The sequence below is a fragment of the Taeniopygia guttata genome, chromosome 2 (genome assembly GCF_048771995.1).
Source record: "Taeniopygia guttata chromosome 2, bTaeGut7.mat, whole genome shotgun sequence".
NCBI classification, from domain to species: Eukaryota; Metazoa; Chordata; class Aves; order Passeriformes; family Estrildidae; genus Taeniopygia; species Taeniopygia guttata.
In genome coordinates this window covers 14944505-14960439 of record NC_133026.1, presented here as the reverse complement: position 1 = coordinate 14960439, position 15935 = coordinate 14944505, and the positions used below count along the sequence as shown (strand labels likewise).

Genomic DNA, 15935 nt, shown 5'->3' with positions numbered 1-15935 from the left:
TATTCATTTACAAATCTAACTTTAGGCTATCAAACTTGTAAGTATGTGTGTTAAGTATGTTTCTGTATGTATACATATGTAAGTGTATGTAACCAAATGTTTCCTGTATTAAGGATTATTTTTGTACCAATGCTAAACACCTGAAATGCTTGTCTGTGTGTACTCTTTGCTTCTCATCTCTGCACTCGTGTCAGTTCTATATACAGCAAAATTCTCATTTGAGCGCTGGAGTTGATTTTTGGAGATCCCTGCCCTTGGAAGATCTCTGCATTTGTAACAAGTTACACTCGGGCACCAGTGGTGGCAAAACTTCCCCCATGTCTGCCCCACTGGGAAGCCTTGAGCTTGTCCTGCATTTCCAAATAGTGCACAACCAAACTGTCCTGTTCCAAAGTCATTTTGCCCGGAGGACTAAGTTACCTGAAACTGATATGATGATAAGAACAAAAGCAACCAGCAGAAAATTTTCTCACTGAGACTGGAATATTTGCCAGATTTGCACCAAGTATCGCTTATGTCATCTCAGAGTGTAGTGCCAGAGCTGCAGCCATTATCCTTGCTCTGGGGAATTGATCCTGACTTAGATCATCAGGCTTTACTCCAGACTTTGCCATCAACATTGAGGGTTGGGGGTTTTTCTAGTGTCAAATGCTGATGGATTTTAAAACCATAATTTAAAATTGACAAGCAGAAAAATTCTGTTTACATCATTGATTTTAATGTGTGTTGGGTAAGCCAAGCCAAACATCCAGTGTCCCTCTTGGTAAAGTATTTAGAGCACATTTTAGTCTGCAGTCTGCTTGCAAAGCATTTATTTTAAACTCAACTTTCTTTGAGTTGACCTGAAGAGAAAATAATCCAGTGCATGTGTATTGAGGTGGTTTATATACCTTAGTGCTTATTAAGATTCTTGAATTTTATAGGTTATAATGTGCTGGAATATTCAATCAAAGTGTGTCAAGCTGCATTTGACTAGAATTCGGTTAAGAGGTGTAAAGTTATTTTGAAAGAGGTTTTTATTAGTTAAACAAAATTATCAGAAATGTGCTTGCTACATATAAATATTTAGACTTATATTTTTCCAACTACACATGTATTTATATAAACACGTGTGGGAGGTGTAAGTTTGATCCCTTCAGGCAGAGGAAGGACTGAATCCAGTTTCCCTGTTCTTGTGTGAGCACACTCATGTGTGTGTGTATCTACATAAATATAAATCAGCACGAGTCAAACTTTTATATATAAAAGCTAGTTCTCCTCTCCACAGTCATAGCACATATACTGTTCTTAAAAGCAGAATGACTTTTCTGAAAATTGCAAGTATGTTCTTAAATTAAATTTTAAATGGATTGTTTCAGAAACTAATCTCTGGTATGGTTTTTGTTCCTGAACAATTTAATTGAGAATATAATACAGTTTCTTCATTCTTTGCACATAATGAGATCTCACTGTTTATTTTTACTGAATTCAACTGGCTACATAATAGAATGTTTTTTGCTGCCTCCACTCTCCTCTGTAATCCTGCTGGCCATCCCAGTGCTACAGGAAATCACCCTGCTACCTGATGGAGGCAATGACATGAGTGTGAAGCAGCAAATATTTTCCTTAAGGGCTGCTTGTACTTGTTTGGGAAATAATGACAGTTTCCACATAGTCAAGGCAGATGTACGACAGGTAAAATTCTAGATGGATAAAAGTTAAGGAGTGTATGTTGAGGAAGGGTCCTGTGATGGGTTCTGAGCTGATTGTTACCATTCAGGAATAGCACTTCTGGGTTTACAGATAATAAATCTTTAGTAATGACAGCTTAATTACTTGTGAAAATCAAGAAAAGTCTTAGAAATATGGTTGTGTTGCTAGAAAAGGGACAGAGAAGAAAACAGTGCATTCTAGTGTTGCCATTCAAATCCAAGATGAATGCTGAGTGCAGTTCTAGGTTGACACCTCTCCCCCTGCTAACAGAGTGATGCAGAACAGAAGGTCCAGAGAGGTGCAGCAGAAATGATCAGTGGAAAAACTTCAGCCTGAGTAACAAGCAAACAAAGATTCCTGGTGTTGTAGGGGAGGGCAGTGCTATGGTGTGTATAACATCATGGACAGCACAGAGCACACAAGGAGGGTAATTCAATGGACACCCACTGGATGTTGTGCAGAGCAGGCTCAAAATCAATAGAATAAACTTATTCTGCCCACAACACAGAGCTGTGAAACTTCTTGCCTCAGACTAATGTGGATGCCAAAATTTTCATTGATTCAGAAAGTAAGCAGACAAATTCACAGAAAATTAGGCTCTTGGGTATGAAGGCAACACAAGTCATTTAGGAATTCCAGAAGCCAGAAAACTCCAAGCAGAGAATTTTAGTAGAAGCATGAGCATATGCCTTCTTTTTCTTGAGGTATTTCTCATGTTTCTGCTTTAGATGGTAGCATGATTCTGTATATATTATTGTATGTCAAGTGTATTTATTAAACTGAGAGGGAAAATATGAAAATAACATAATGGTCTATGCAGCTTATCAGCAGAGAGTTGAAAGTATGGCATTTCATTCAGGAGTAGTAACAAAATTAATAGTATACCCTAACATCTAAGTATAAAATACTGAATGCTAAATGACTAGGTTTCAGACTTCACTATATATTTTGTTTAAATATTGCTAGATCTAAATAATATATAGGAGCAGATTTTCAGGTGGGCTGACAATGAGCAAATGGTTTCCAAGAGATGATTGTAGGCTGTCAGAGCAGAAATCCATGAACCAGGAATGAACTTCAGAGAGCACAGGAGTTGTTCCAGTTTGTAGAATCAAACCTTTCTCTCTAGGAGTATTCATGCATGAGTATTCACAGTTTTGGTTTTTTGGGTTTTTTTTTTTGGAAGAGCTTTTAGAAGTAGGATTTCTAAAAGATCAGAATCTCTCACACCTGTTCTACATCCCCTGCCAGTTCAGTGTTGAGATGCTGAGCTCACACAACTCAGATGTGTTGGTTACGTGTTCAACATCTTAAAAAAATCAATGGTTTTTTTGTTAACTCACAAATTCCTAAAAGTTGGGGTTTTTTTTGTTCAGTGGAAGTAGGTAGGATTTTTGGATTAAGTAGAGAGAGGTGTACAGCAGACAGCTAGTAAGAATGCTACACCATATCCTACATAAAAGACAGTGACCATTGTCAAGTAATGAACAAAAGGTTCTAGCAGGTTCAAAGCAGCCTTCCAGATTCCAGTATTACATGTCAGGCATTCTGCCTTAGTTCTGTGGAATTCTGACCTCTTTTAAATGTAATTCTCTCCTCTTGCCACCTGATCTCAAATCATTCTGATGCATATTCCACCACATATGTTTTGTTGAATAACATCAACTTGATTGTGGCATTCCTTGTGTTGGGAATGTAATCTTTCATGTCATCTAACGATTCTGAGGGCAGGTCTGGATGAGGGAGTGGTGAGCAGGTAACTGGTGACAGCTTTTTAAGAAGCTTTCTTTCTATTGCCACTCAGGTGGCAATAATAATAATTGTATTTCTGGGTACTCACCCATTATGTTATGGAAACAATGAATACTGTAGTCTTTCATCACCACAATCTTGGTGCTCACCTCGAATTTCCTGGATTTACTGGTTTTGAATCAGCAATTAGTAATTTTTTTCCTTTTAAATATCATGTTTGATTTGATTGGACATATGCATCATAGTTTCCCACCTGTATTCAACCAGCAAAATAATATATATCTCCATGTTAGCTCTTTAGTCACTACTTCTATCTGAGCACCTTTCTTTCTTAATTAGAATTGTGCAATGTCATATATCTGTTTTGCATTTAGGACTATAAAAATCCAGAAAGTGAAGCTCATTTTCTGCAGTTCATTTTGCAATCACTTCTTCTTAGAGCAAGGAAAGTTATAACTACAGCTAGTCATTTGTTCTTTAAGGACCAAGATACTGTATCAAGAAAGTGATCAAGAGGAGAAAAAGTAATTATGTTTCATAAAATGTATTTTTAATTACTATTTCATAATTATTTGAGATCTTATATATAGTAATGATATAAAAATTGGTTTTATTGACTAAATATTTAGTCTTTAGTGTAATTTTTAATTTATTTGTTGAGGCTTTCTATTGATCTGTGAAAGTAAAGCTGAAATTAATAATTAAACTTTATTAATGTAAGATTTTGCTAAGGTGTCATCCTGTACATGGAACAGAATAGACCCATGTGTGTGTCATGCATCATACCTGCTTGTCTGGTGACCTGTCTTCAGTTGATTACAGCCATGGTTCATGATCTGTAGCTTTTACAGTTATCTTGATAAGACACCCCTCAGTGGTCTGCTGCTTGTCCCCTGCGGCTGATGGCTGTCCCTGGAGCTGTGGTGGCCGAGGGTGACGTAACCTCTCTAATTGTCCTTGCTTTTCTCAGAGCAATGTCTCATCCTGGAGACACTGACTGCTGTTGGTGCCAGATTTCTGTGATCCAGGCTGAATTATTTTATTTAGCTAGTCACTACTTTTAAATGACATTAGCTAAAAGTAAATAGTACTGAAGTCTGAAACACTTGTGAGCTCCTTCACTGGGAAGCCATAACTGTTCCAGGCAAGGTTTTATGTGTGTTTTATTTTCTGCATGGAATATTTTGCCAAATTAGAAGCCCCTTGAAGTCATCATTTATGTATAGTCAATTTAATTTCTTTCAGAGATTGTAAACAGTTGTCTCTATGTATTGCTTTTGTATTGAATATACTTCAATCTTTATCCAAAAAGGTTTAATGAAATTTATTCCTCCCAACTTCAGCAGCTACTGTGGCGCCAGGCATTGAACAAAGCTTGTGAGCTTGTTGTCCTCTTCTTTCAGTGGCAACTGTTCTGAGGAAACATCAAGGACAAGAGGAGAAAACACACAAAATTTTGTACAGATAGGGAAGGCCCAAATTTGGCTCTAGGACTGAACTGAAGAAAGGCGAGGGGGAGGATGATTACCCCTGGAATTGAATGCCAGATGCCGTAGTTTCTATGAAACATGGAGCCAAAACTTGTCTGAGCAAATGGAGGCAGCAGCTTCCTACTACTACCCATTCATTTCGTGGGGCACCAGGAGCAAATCTGCATTGCTAAAGCTAAGATTTGCAGCGAAGGTATCAGTATGATATCATGTAATGGGATATTTATTTTAATTTTAATTAGCTAAAAATACAGTAGATTACAGGGTCTGATTGTTTTTTTAACCATCGTTTAATCACCGTTTCCATTAAAGAATGGTAATACATTCTTTGAAATCAAACACTTAACTTTGAAAGCTGTGCATTCAAAAAAAGCTGGAAAATGTTGAAATGAAGATTGTTGAAACTGTTTTGTCTCTTGCGTGTATGAATAACGATAAGATCTTTAATTATGGGATCACATAATTTTTTCACAGGAGGAATGCTGCCCAGAGAGCAAATGAGGGGTGTTTATTAAAGGAAGCTGTTGCCTCCAGAATCCTTGCCTTAATTGCTGGAAAGCATAGTAATTTAAGTAGAAGGCTGTAGGAATCAAAAGCATTCTCTCCAGGGCATTTGAAAGCTCCACAGAAAGACTAGATTTTACTTTCTCATTTTGAAAGAGGTTTTATGTGATTCTGGAAGGTCACTTATTTGGAAGTGGTCTCTATGTTTCTGGTTGCTGTGGCACACGGGCCAAGGTACCTGGGCTTTGGGCACAGCTGCATTTGGAATGAACACAAGTGTGCTTTGAAGTGTGAAACACTGTATGAATGCAAAGTCCTCTGAAAAGTGCAGCCTGAAGTGCCCTGCACTGACGTGGCAATGCCAGGATTGCCAGAAGACTTTTCTGGGTTTTAAGCAACCAGATTCTAATCTGCAAAATGGAGATAGCATCACCCTTCTGCAGTTCAGTTAATTGTATGTTTTGAAGCATTTCTGCTGAATACCATGTAAGGAAATTATATAGAATATAAAATATATAATCATATAATTGTACAATAAATAGTTACAATATATTGCATATAAGCATATGCCATACATTATAATATATAATATGGAATCCCATTCTGGCTAACATCCTGTAAGGGAAGCTTTGGGAACACTGCTGGCCAAAGCGAATAAGAAGTATGAGCAATCACTTTGCAATCTAAACAAATGAGGCAGAAGGCTGCAAATACTCAGTTCACTCCATAAAACTGAGCATTCCCTTTGTATTTGCTGTCACTGCACTAGGCAAGGATCTTGCAGAAGGAAAGCAGCATGTAATAATTTAGTTAAAATTATGTACAAGGTATATGAGTGGTTCTGTCATTTTAAGTGCTTGACTTTCTGCTGTGTTGTGTTGTGGGTTGCCTGGCCACCCCAAATGTGCTGAGACCTTTTAGATGCAGCTTTGGTAGATTTATTTTCCCCAAAGCATTTTGTGGAGAGGAAAGAAAAAAAATGTTAGAGCCAAATTTCTGGTTTGCTTTATTGTCTTGCCTTTTTGACAACTGATTTTTAATGGAAGAAACAAAGATCCTGAAGACCAGTTGTTCCTTGCTTTTTATAAGGAGGAGGTTTAACTTCTGCGGAGCTGGCACTTGAGTACAGTGAGGATGTATGGAAATGTTTCAAGGTGAAGAGAACCATAATGAATATATTATATCTGTAATGTATTTGATGAAGAAAGAAGAAACATTTTTTCTCCATTAGTCTAATTCTTGAAGACAAACTGTTTGATCATGGTTTTGTTTTCCATAAAACCCCTCTAAGTTTAATATAAGGAATGCCACATAATTTCCCAAACTAAACAGGAAATTTATTTTTAAAAAATAAAGTATTCATTATCTACATCTGAACTTATCTCTATAAATTTTGATCCCCCCTCTTAATGATCTCTTTTCTGTGTGGCAAATGTAAATATGTTGCTATTTTATATTAATAATACTCTGCATCTAAGCCTAAGAGTAAAACCCAATCAAAAGAAAATGCTAAAATTATTTTCCACATCCTCTTGTTTAATGTTTGTTCTCACACTTTTTTAGAGTTGCATTTATCATTTCTCAGGAGAATAAATTCATATATCTTGTCTGCTTTGGTGAGGGAATTCATCTCCTATATTTATATGTCTTCTATAGTACACAGTATTATGGCATCACAGTAGTGCTATTTTACTTTGTAAAATCAGTTACACTATATTAAGTGAATATCAATTTATCAATTGAAATGGACCAGATACTAGTTTGTAAGTCATTTGCCTAAATTTGCTGTTTTAGAAGATGTCAATACCATGAGTAGTGGGGAGTCACTACATTTTTCAAATATCACTATGTAAAATATGGAAACATTGAATGATTGTTTTAAGTTGAAAAGGCTCTTTTGTCATTTTCATGCATGTTTTAGATGAGACATTTTTCTCCTGAACTGGAAGGAAATGAGAGAGTAGCCTACCTGTTCATAATGTTACTCTCTTTTCCTGGTTACATGCATTTTTAAGTGACTAAAATATCTACTTAAAAAAAAAAAAAGCTAACTTCAGAAGAGCAGGAGTCTGGTTTGCTATTTATCCACTTTAACAGGCAGTATTTCACATTAAAGAATCAGTCTGGCTTCTTGTGAACTAACAGTGATAGGATGCAGCTATCATAACATACTGTGATTATGTGCCTCCCAGGTGTAATTCTGATAACCATTGAAGGAGTGCTGCAGCCAAATCTTGTTGGTTTATCCATCTATAAGTTTATTCCCTTTCTTAGACCGTATTTTGAAGCATTTCAATGAGAAGCTCAAACCTGGCATTGAAGAAATAATACTAATGTAGATCTGTTTCATAGTTTAACTTCAGTGTGAGTAACAAGACATTTAAACAGATGGTGAAAGTAATTTTTCCTTAATACAGTTTACGTGCAGTTCCTTACATTTTAAGTTGTAGTGACTGTAACTGAGCTTTTTTGCCTACAAATGAAGACTATTTTAATAATAATCTGCTCCCATGTGACAGAAGCATATATATTGTCATGTAATCCTTTGTCCAAAGACTCTTGCAATATTTTCTCCAGGCTAAGAAAATAGACTTTTTTAGACTTTCTTAGACTTCTTTAGACTTTCTTAGACTTCTTTAGACTTTCTAAGAAAGTAGTTGCTTTACCTTTTCATGGTAACTGGGCAAATGTTACATGAGATTCCCTATCTAAGTGATCTCTGTGATTTTTCCTTTCACATTCATCCTGCTGAATCTTTAATGGGTGTAACTACAAGAGCATTTCAGCTTGGATCAGGAGCACTTAAGCCATTCTGAATTCTTCCTGCTTGTTTCCCCGTGATTCCCAGAGCCAGAGCTTTGGGTGCCATTGGTTACAGGAGGAGGCAGTGGGAGCACACAGCGTGTGCCTGCAGGAAAGGGCTGGCTACGTGGGACCCTGAGAGCAGCTGAGCTGCCTTCTCTGAAGGGTGCCTGGGGTTTTCAGTGCCACAATAATCACAAATGAGACATACAGCAATGCTGGCATCCACACTGGAGTGATCCAGTTGGAATTCTGTTGCTCCACCGTGGCTCCAGCTGTGGAGTTGCCTGCTGCCTTCTCTTGTGCAGCCTTATGGTGGGTGTGCACAGTGAGAGGTGGTGGGAGCCCAGGAGCTGTCAGGTGCTCCTCGTGTGCCAGCATTATGGCCAAGCTGCACAAGGCAGTGCCATCCCCATGGGGCAAGAAGCAATAATGATGTGACCCCATGCTGTCAGTCAAGAGTATGTTGATCAGTATTTTGTTTTTGTCTCTCCACAGTCACCAATTATAACAATGTGGTAGAAGCAAACTCCGACTCAGATGATGAAGATAAATTGCATATAGTGGAAGAGGAAAGTGTAACGGATGCAGCAGACTGTGATGCTAGCGTGCCAGAAGATGACTTGCCAACAGACCATACAGTATTACCAGAAAACAGTGAAAGAGAAGGGAGTACGAACAGTTGTTGGGAAGATGAAGGTATGTTCATTTCTACTGATGATACTACATGAAGAAAGTTTTCTAAAATGAAGATTCAATAGAACTTTTTTTGGTCCCTTTATTACTGAAATAACATGTGAGATTAACAATCAAAAAATAGGTTTTATACTTATTATACCATACTTCATGTTCTTCATTTACTATTTCAACAATTCTGTTGGCATTGTTTAACAGGAGCTTCCAGACTCATGGAAGATGCAGCTTTCCAAAGGCTGATTAAAGACTAGTTACTTGATCTTGGCTTTTTCAAGTCTTTGCCTGGCAGGTCTCTGCCAGAGCTCCTTGTAAGGATTGGCTCAGCTTGGGGAGTAAGCAGTAAACAAAAAACATGGAAAAAACCAATCAGATGTTAATTTCTCTCTTTTTCTTTGTAAAATACAGGCAGAAAAAGTAATTTTTAGATATTAGTTTTAGAATTGGCTATGTAAGTGATAATGAATAGTTATTTTGAAAACACTGGAAGGAGGTAAGTGTTACACATATTATGAGCAGGTTTAGAGGCTGAAAATTTTAAGCAGACAGGAAATGGGTCTTTTTTTACTGTGGAATCAGATACTGAGTTTCATAATATCACACAGCATGCTTACTTTTGAGCCAAATTGGGATAAATGCATAAATTAGTGGAATTTACTGTGGAATTTGGCCTTAATGCCCTGAAAGATACAGAATGTTTTTCAGCATATCTGAACTCAAGCCACAATTCCTAGCATCCACCTTTTAACACTGGTGGTTTAATACATGGTGCATGATCTCACATCTGAATAAAAGGAAAGCAGTCATATGGCCCCTAACTGCAGTCCAGCTGAGAAAGAGCAGCTGAGAGTCCAAAGAATAGCATCAGCTCAACCTGTTTTTGCATAGCTGCTACTGCCAAGGTATGCTGTGCTGGGAAATGAGTATTTTGGAGCTAAATTATTAGGTAGGTAATTTTCTTAGTTCTCCTGTAATATCTTTGCTCTCCTGCAGGCTTCAGAGATTATGGTTACATTAAAGGTTCTGGGTAGGTTTGAACTCTTCAAGCACAGGTGTAGGAAATCTGAAAAGGGGAAGGAAGAAGAGCACTGGCTCCCAGACATTTAGGATCAACACCTCTTGAACTGGATGTTTTCTTGAGATGTACCCATCACACAGCATCTCGGGCAACTTTCTGAGGGTTTCAGGGTTCTAGACATATGATGGCATCTTTTTTGACTCCTTATGTCAAATTTTTAACCATTTTTAACCTTAAAATTTTTTTTGCTAGAATTTTAAATTCTCTTTAATTTTAAATTCTGTGTTTGAAGATTTGCAATGTAAGCAGTGTTTCTTTGCTTTGGAGTTTGCTAATGAAGACAGAATTTCATTGGTACAAGACAAAAGATTAATCAATTGCCATACAAACAAATCAATTGCTCAACAAACACGGATTTGCTCTGTAAAAATTATGTATTCTGAAGCCTCTTTTATAGCAGTCTGGAAGGGTTTTTTAATTTGATAATAGGTTTTTTTTTAATAAATAGTTGAAATTTCTGGCAATGGCTATATGAGAAAAGTGAGGCTACATTATTAGGTTTTATGGAGCTTTGATTTGCTAGGGTAGAATACTGTTTACTCTTTTGATAGCTTACCTAGAAGGAAAATCACATCATCAGTCTTGGTTGCATGTTAGAAATATGAAGAGAGAGGTACTGAATACATGAGCTCTTGCATACGGGGAAATGTACTGGGGTAGATGGTGTGCAATTATCTTCAAGACTGGTGATTATCTTTAGGAAAATATACTCTACAGCAGTTTCAGTAAGTTGTGTTTCATCAGTAAAGTAGTAGTAGTTCTGGGTTTAGCTGAACTTGACAGAATGAGTTTTTTGCATATTTATTCTGTTCACGAATTGCCAAGAATAGAAACAACACACATAACATTTCTGTGTCAGATTAGTTTCCTTCCGTTTCCAGTCATTCTAACTGAATTTCTAAAAGACCCTAGGAACAGGTGTTTTAAATATAAGGTGTGTTTCTCAAGAGGTTTAACTGAAACAGTCCTATGGGTTTAAAAAAGTGAACCACATGTATCCTGTACATGTTGTTGACAGTGTGCCAGCATTCATGTGTGCAATGATTCTCTAATATTATTTTTCTTTGCTTTAGTAGAAGTAAAATCTATGCTACAATTAAAAGAAAAGAAAAAAAAGCAGGAGTTAAACTTACTGTATTAATGCTCTTAAAGGAGCATTATTATGTACTATAAGAATTTGGCAAACCTGGAGGTCTCAGGACTGGAACTAAGATATCTTTGAAAAAAATATAAATATGTTTTATGTTTATGTACTTTCTGGAATTCAAAAATTCCTTTAAGTCATCAAATTTTAGGTTGAGCCTGTATGCTCAAAAGTGTGTGCTAGCATTTGGTGGGTTGTGTGTGGCATGTTTTTGATTAAAAAGCAAACAACCAGTCAATACTGCGAGCCGTAAACAGTGCTTGCTACATGAATATCAGAAAATTAGCTCTGAAGAATTTGAATTAGAAGCTCTCTTGATAGGATTTGGAATTTATTTCCTTCTCTGCAGATAAAGACTGCAGTGGAAATTTCAGTGAAGTTTGTCTTTCCGCCTACAGCCAAAATTTCCACTTTGCTAGTGGTTTCAATTTGATCAGCTATCTTAGCCATGCAGAGATCTTTACTGTCAGCCAATGTCAGTCGTTGTCAGGCATGTTTGCTGCTAGTTAGCACTGTTCCCTGTCATCTGAAAATCATCAGTATTTAACCCTGGGAAGTGCCACTGTGTCTCTTAGCAGTAGCTCATAAGCAGTGATGAGATGGAGAAGCCCAAGAACTTGTTTTACAGCTATCTGGTATGTCCAGCTGCAGTACCAGGATGGATATTCATGACCTAGATGCTATTTGTGGAGACCTCTATTTAAGCTGTCATTTAGCAGGTAGCTTGAATTTCCTCTGGAACTCAGAGCTGTGACTTCTGCTTGGTGGAACAATGTCTAAAGGTCTGTTCCCCCATCATCACATCCCACTTCCCATCCCATTCTGTTGTTTCCCAGCTGTGTGATAACTGGGCTTCTGAGGGCACAACTGCAATGTTGTTTATTTGTGTACCATACATAGCTATAAAGATGTATATCTACTTAATATTTTTCAAATTATTAATTATTCCTACAGCATTTCCCTGTGGAAAAAGGTTTCTGTCTGTCTTATACCCTACTTTTAACTATTGGGAAGAGACAGTACCAAACAGAGGTTAGGATTACTAGAATTGAAAGGGAGTTTAACTTCACTAGATTAATCTATAATTCCATAAATCCTTGACATTCTCTTGGGAAGCACAACTTTTATTTGTACTGAAGCCAGTGGAATTTACTGGAGACCCTGTAATTTAAATTTCCAGAATAATAACTTACTGATTGATAGTCCCCCTGTCATGTAGATCCTAATTTATAATGGAGAAAAATCACAACTGTCAAAAACTCTCCTTAAAGGAAAACAGTGGGTTTGTATTTGTGTATTGTGTTTGATTTTAAGAAATTAAATTTTGGGTTTAAATTTGCTTTGCATCCAGTCATCCATCTTACAAACTCTGAACCAAGTCTGTTACCATGAGCCAAAATGTGAGGGGGTTTTTTAGATGTCAGTTGAAATTAAGGTAAGATTTAAGAGTTGCAGTTTCCTTTTACACACATTTCTCGTTTAAAATAAGAAATGTGTTTGAATTGCAACTATTTTGCAGATACCTTGAGTCTGTGGGCTTTGGTCAAAGTAGGCAGAATTAAGAAGCTTCTCCTTTGAGGAAGCTCGAACTTAAAAGTTCTCCTAGGATTTATCATCTTCCTTCCATAAAGGAGAAATTAAAAAGCTGGGATGTTCTGGGCTTTTGACTTGCCAACCTAAAGGATTTTTTTTCCTGCATTGAAGTAAGGTAAATAGAAGTAGGACTGTAACAGTTGTCATTTCAGGTCAGAGCAGCTGTGTGCTCTAACCTTCTGCATCACCTGGAAGGCTTTTTCTAGAGTGTAGATCTGTAGCATCTAAAGTTTCCATAATGAAACTATGAAATAACACTTCAGTTTCGCATCTATTGGCATAGCATAGTGCTGATAAAGAGCAAACCAAGCAATGTAGCTCTCCTATGTACTCCTGCCATGAGCCAGGTGCTGACAGAAATGTCAACACTGGCTTTTCCTGTGGGAGCTTCCCAGTCCAGGCTAACCAATGAGCAGCTTGGCCATTTATTGATTTGCACCAGCAACCTGTAGTGAGTTAAAACCTCCATGCTGCATCCTTGAGGGCTGCAGCTCAGCAGAGCTGGCAGAGCTGGGGCAGCAGTTGGCTCTGCAGCGTTGGTTCTGCAGACTTATAGCGAGTATTGGAATCGATATGTGAAGTGTATCTGCAGTGCGCAGTTGTTCTGAAGGGGGAGCACGTGTTTAAAATACTTTTTTTTTTTTTGTTTAATTTTTAAGGCAATCACAGCCTTAAGTGGTTTTCAGATGATTTGCAAGAAAGAGAACACATTAGGTTTCTGTTTGCAGACATTACCAGCAAATTATCAATCATTTCTGAAAACCGCTAATTGGAGAAAATAACATAACTGCATTTGGTTTATGATGCTCTGATTTCTGGAAATAATATTCCAGTGTATCAGATTCCAGTGTATTTGTAGACGGGATCACTTAAGTAGCTGACTCTCTATTTGCTGGTGAAACACATTGTCCATGTCTTTACCTCTCTTCACATAATGGCCAGTGTTTAGTATTGCTTCCTTTTTAGGTTTGGTTTCCTTAAGTATGAAATACCTTTGTAGTTCAACTGATCACACACTGCTGAAATAATGTGCCATCCATATTTTTGAAAGAACATTGTGTTTAAATGCACTTCTAAACAATACAGAAATGGAAGGCACTGATGAAGAAATAACTCAAGTATATTTAGTTGTTGGTGTGCATGTGGCTTTTGTTGTTGTTTTGTGGGGTTTTCTTTAAATATTCATTATTTTTGTGAAATATGCTATTTCAGCTGGAAAAGAAAGAAAGGAAATCCTGGGGCCTGAAGCTCAGACAGATGAAATTGGATGTACAGGTATTTCTTTGTTAATCTGAGTCCCTTATTCAAAAAGTGCTATTGAATTTTGGTTAGGTGAATACCATTCTGAAAGCTTTGGAATTCTCCCACCTCTGTTTATAAAAGTGCTTTGATTTTCCACGCTAAAAGTCTTAAACTGTAGACACTGTTTTAGCTGAGGAAAAAAGTCTGGGTATCTTTTGTTGTCCTGTGGTCTGGAGGTGTAGGTGACCAGTGGCACAGAGCAGCCCTCCCTCCCACGGAATGACCATACAGCTCCAGCAGCACCACATCTCCAAAGGGCAGAACAAGGAATAGCAATGATCTTACATGTAGGTGTCAACAGGTGGTGTTTTAAACTATGAAGAAATATACAAAAATAGACTTAAGCTAATAGTGTATTTTATTATCCACTCCTCTGTTTGGACTGATTACACAGAAGGCAAAATAAAATGTGTACTTCAGTTTCAGACTCAAACGAACGGTTTGATATTTTTTCCATTTCTCTGCTTGACAGAAGATTACTATATATCCCATCCAACTTCTTGAAAGTTCATGGAGCATTTATTTGATGCCCTTACTCAATAGGTAGATAGTATGAGAGTAAGTCTTATTTAAAAGCAAACCCACATCTAAACACATTGATATGTTTTAAACTCTAGTTTCACACATTCTTTTCAGTTCCTCTGAAGTCAGTTCTTGCTACATAAATATGGAGAGTTGCATTATTCATTGCATTACAGTCTACATGTAAGAGACTGCCTTGTGTCATAAAAAGATTGTGTCAAATTTTAAATTGAGTATGTGACTTCACACTGAGAAATGAATCATAAAACTTCTCTTTCCTATTAAAAATATACCTCACATTAATAGTGGAGAACATCTGTAATGATTTAGGGTGCTGCAGGCAGAGTTTTCACAGAATGTTCCACCATGGTAAAAATGAACTCTATGAACAATGTATTTAGGCAAATACTTGGGATCAAATATTTATCATACAAGCATTAAATAAAATATTTAATTTATTATTTGCTAATTTTGCAATGCAATTGTTCATTGTCTTTTTCTCTTCGGTTTTTAATTGGAAAGTGTTGAAGGTTGTTAACTAGATCTGCAGCCTTTTTGGTAGCCATTTCCAACACCACAGAACAAGCCAGTCAGAGTTCAAGTGTGCTGCATTTATCTGTCCAGATTTATACTGAATTTAAATATCTTCTGAGTTTGTACTAATGAACAGCTATAAATAACATTAAAAAATGTGTCTTGAAGGTAAAAAATGTACTTTTGCAAACACAGGAGCCAAGATGGTAAACAGGCCTTCCAGCTACAAGGCCTAAATCATAATTAATGTTACATTTAATATTTTTAGGGAAATTGAGAAGAACAGCTAAATCTGAAATGATAAAAATGCACTGAGTTAGGCAAACTGTGTTTTGTCAAGTTTGTAATTATCATTATGCTACCAGGCCCTCCAAAACATGGCATAATCTGGCATCTTAAAGGACTTGACCTATGCTAGTATCTGTCAAGAGTTTTTAAATTCTTGGCTAAAGGGAGGTTTTGCAGTGTGAATTACTGAATCTTGTTTATGTTATTTTTAAACTTAATTTTGTATCTTATGTCTTTTTTTTTTACACTTAGTAAAAGAAGATGAATGTGATTCTGATGCAGAAAATGAGCAAAACCATGACCCTAATGTTGAAGAATTCCTTAAACAAGAAGATACAGCTGTTATCTACCCTGAAGCACCTGAAGAGGACCAGAGACAAGGCACGCCAGAAGCTAGTGGTCAGGATGAAAATGGTACATATGTCATCAGTTCACTTCTTATGAAATCATTTGTACTCACTACTTCACCCAAAACTTCTGCTGTGCTTAAGAAGACAGCAGGGCATATGCACGTAACTACAGAGGAAAAAAACCTTAGTAA

The 15935-nt window shown here is 37.0% G+C and overlaps 1 protein-coding gene across 2 annotated transcripts in view; it reads left to right on the top strand.

Moving 5' to 3' along the window:
- ZEB1 (zinc finger E-box binding homeobox 1) overlaps positions 1–15935 on the top strand; it is a 120809-nt gene that overhangs the window by 86676 nt on the left and 18198 nt on the right. For both annotated transcript variants that reach the window (XM_072925376.1, XM_030264393.4), the window contains exons 2-4: positions 8739–8939; positions 13961–14023; positions 15647–15808. Coding sequence is in view for 1 of the 2 variants with exons in the window: in XM_030264393.4 (XP_030120253.2) it covers positions 8739–8939; positions 13961–14023; positions 15647–15808 (426 nt within the window). In the remaining variant the exon portion in view is untranslated. The remainder of the gene's footprint in view (positions 1–8738; positions 8940–13960; positions 14024–15646; positions 15809–15935) is intronic.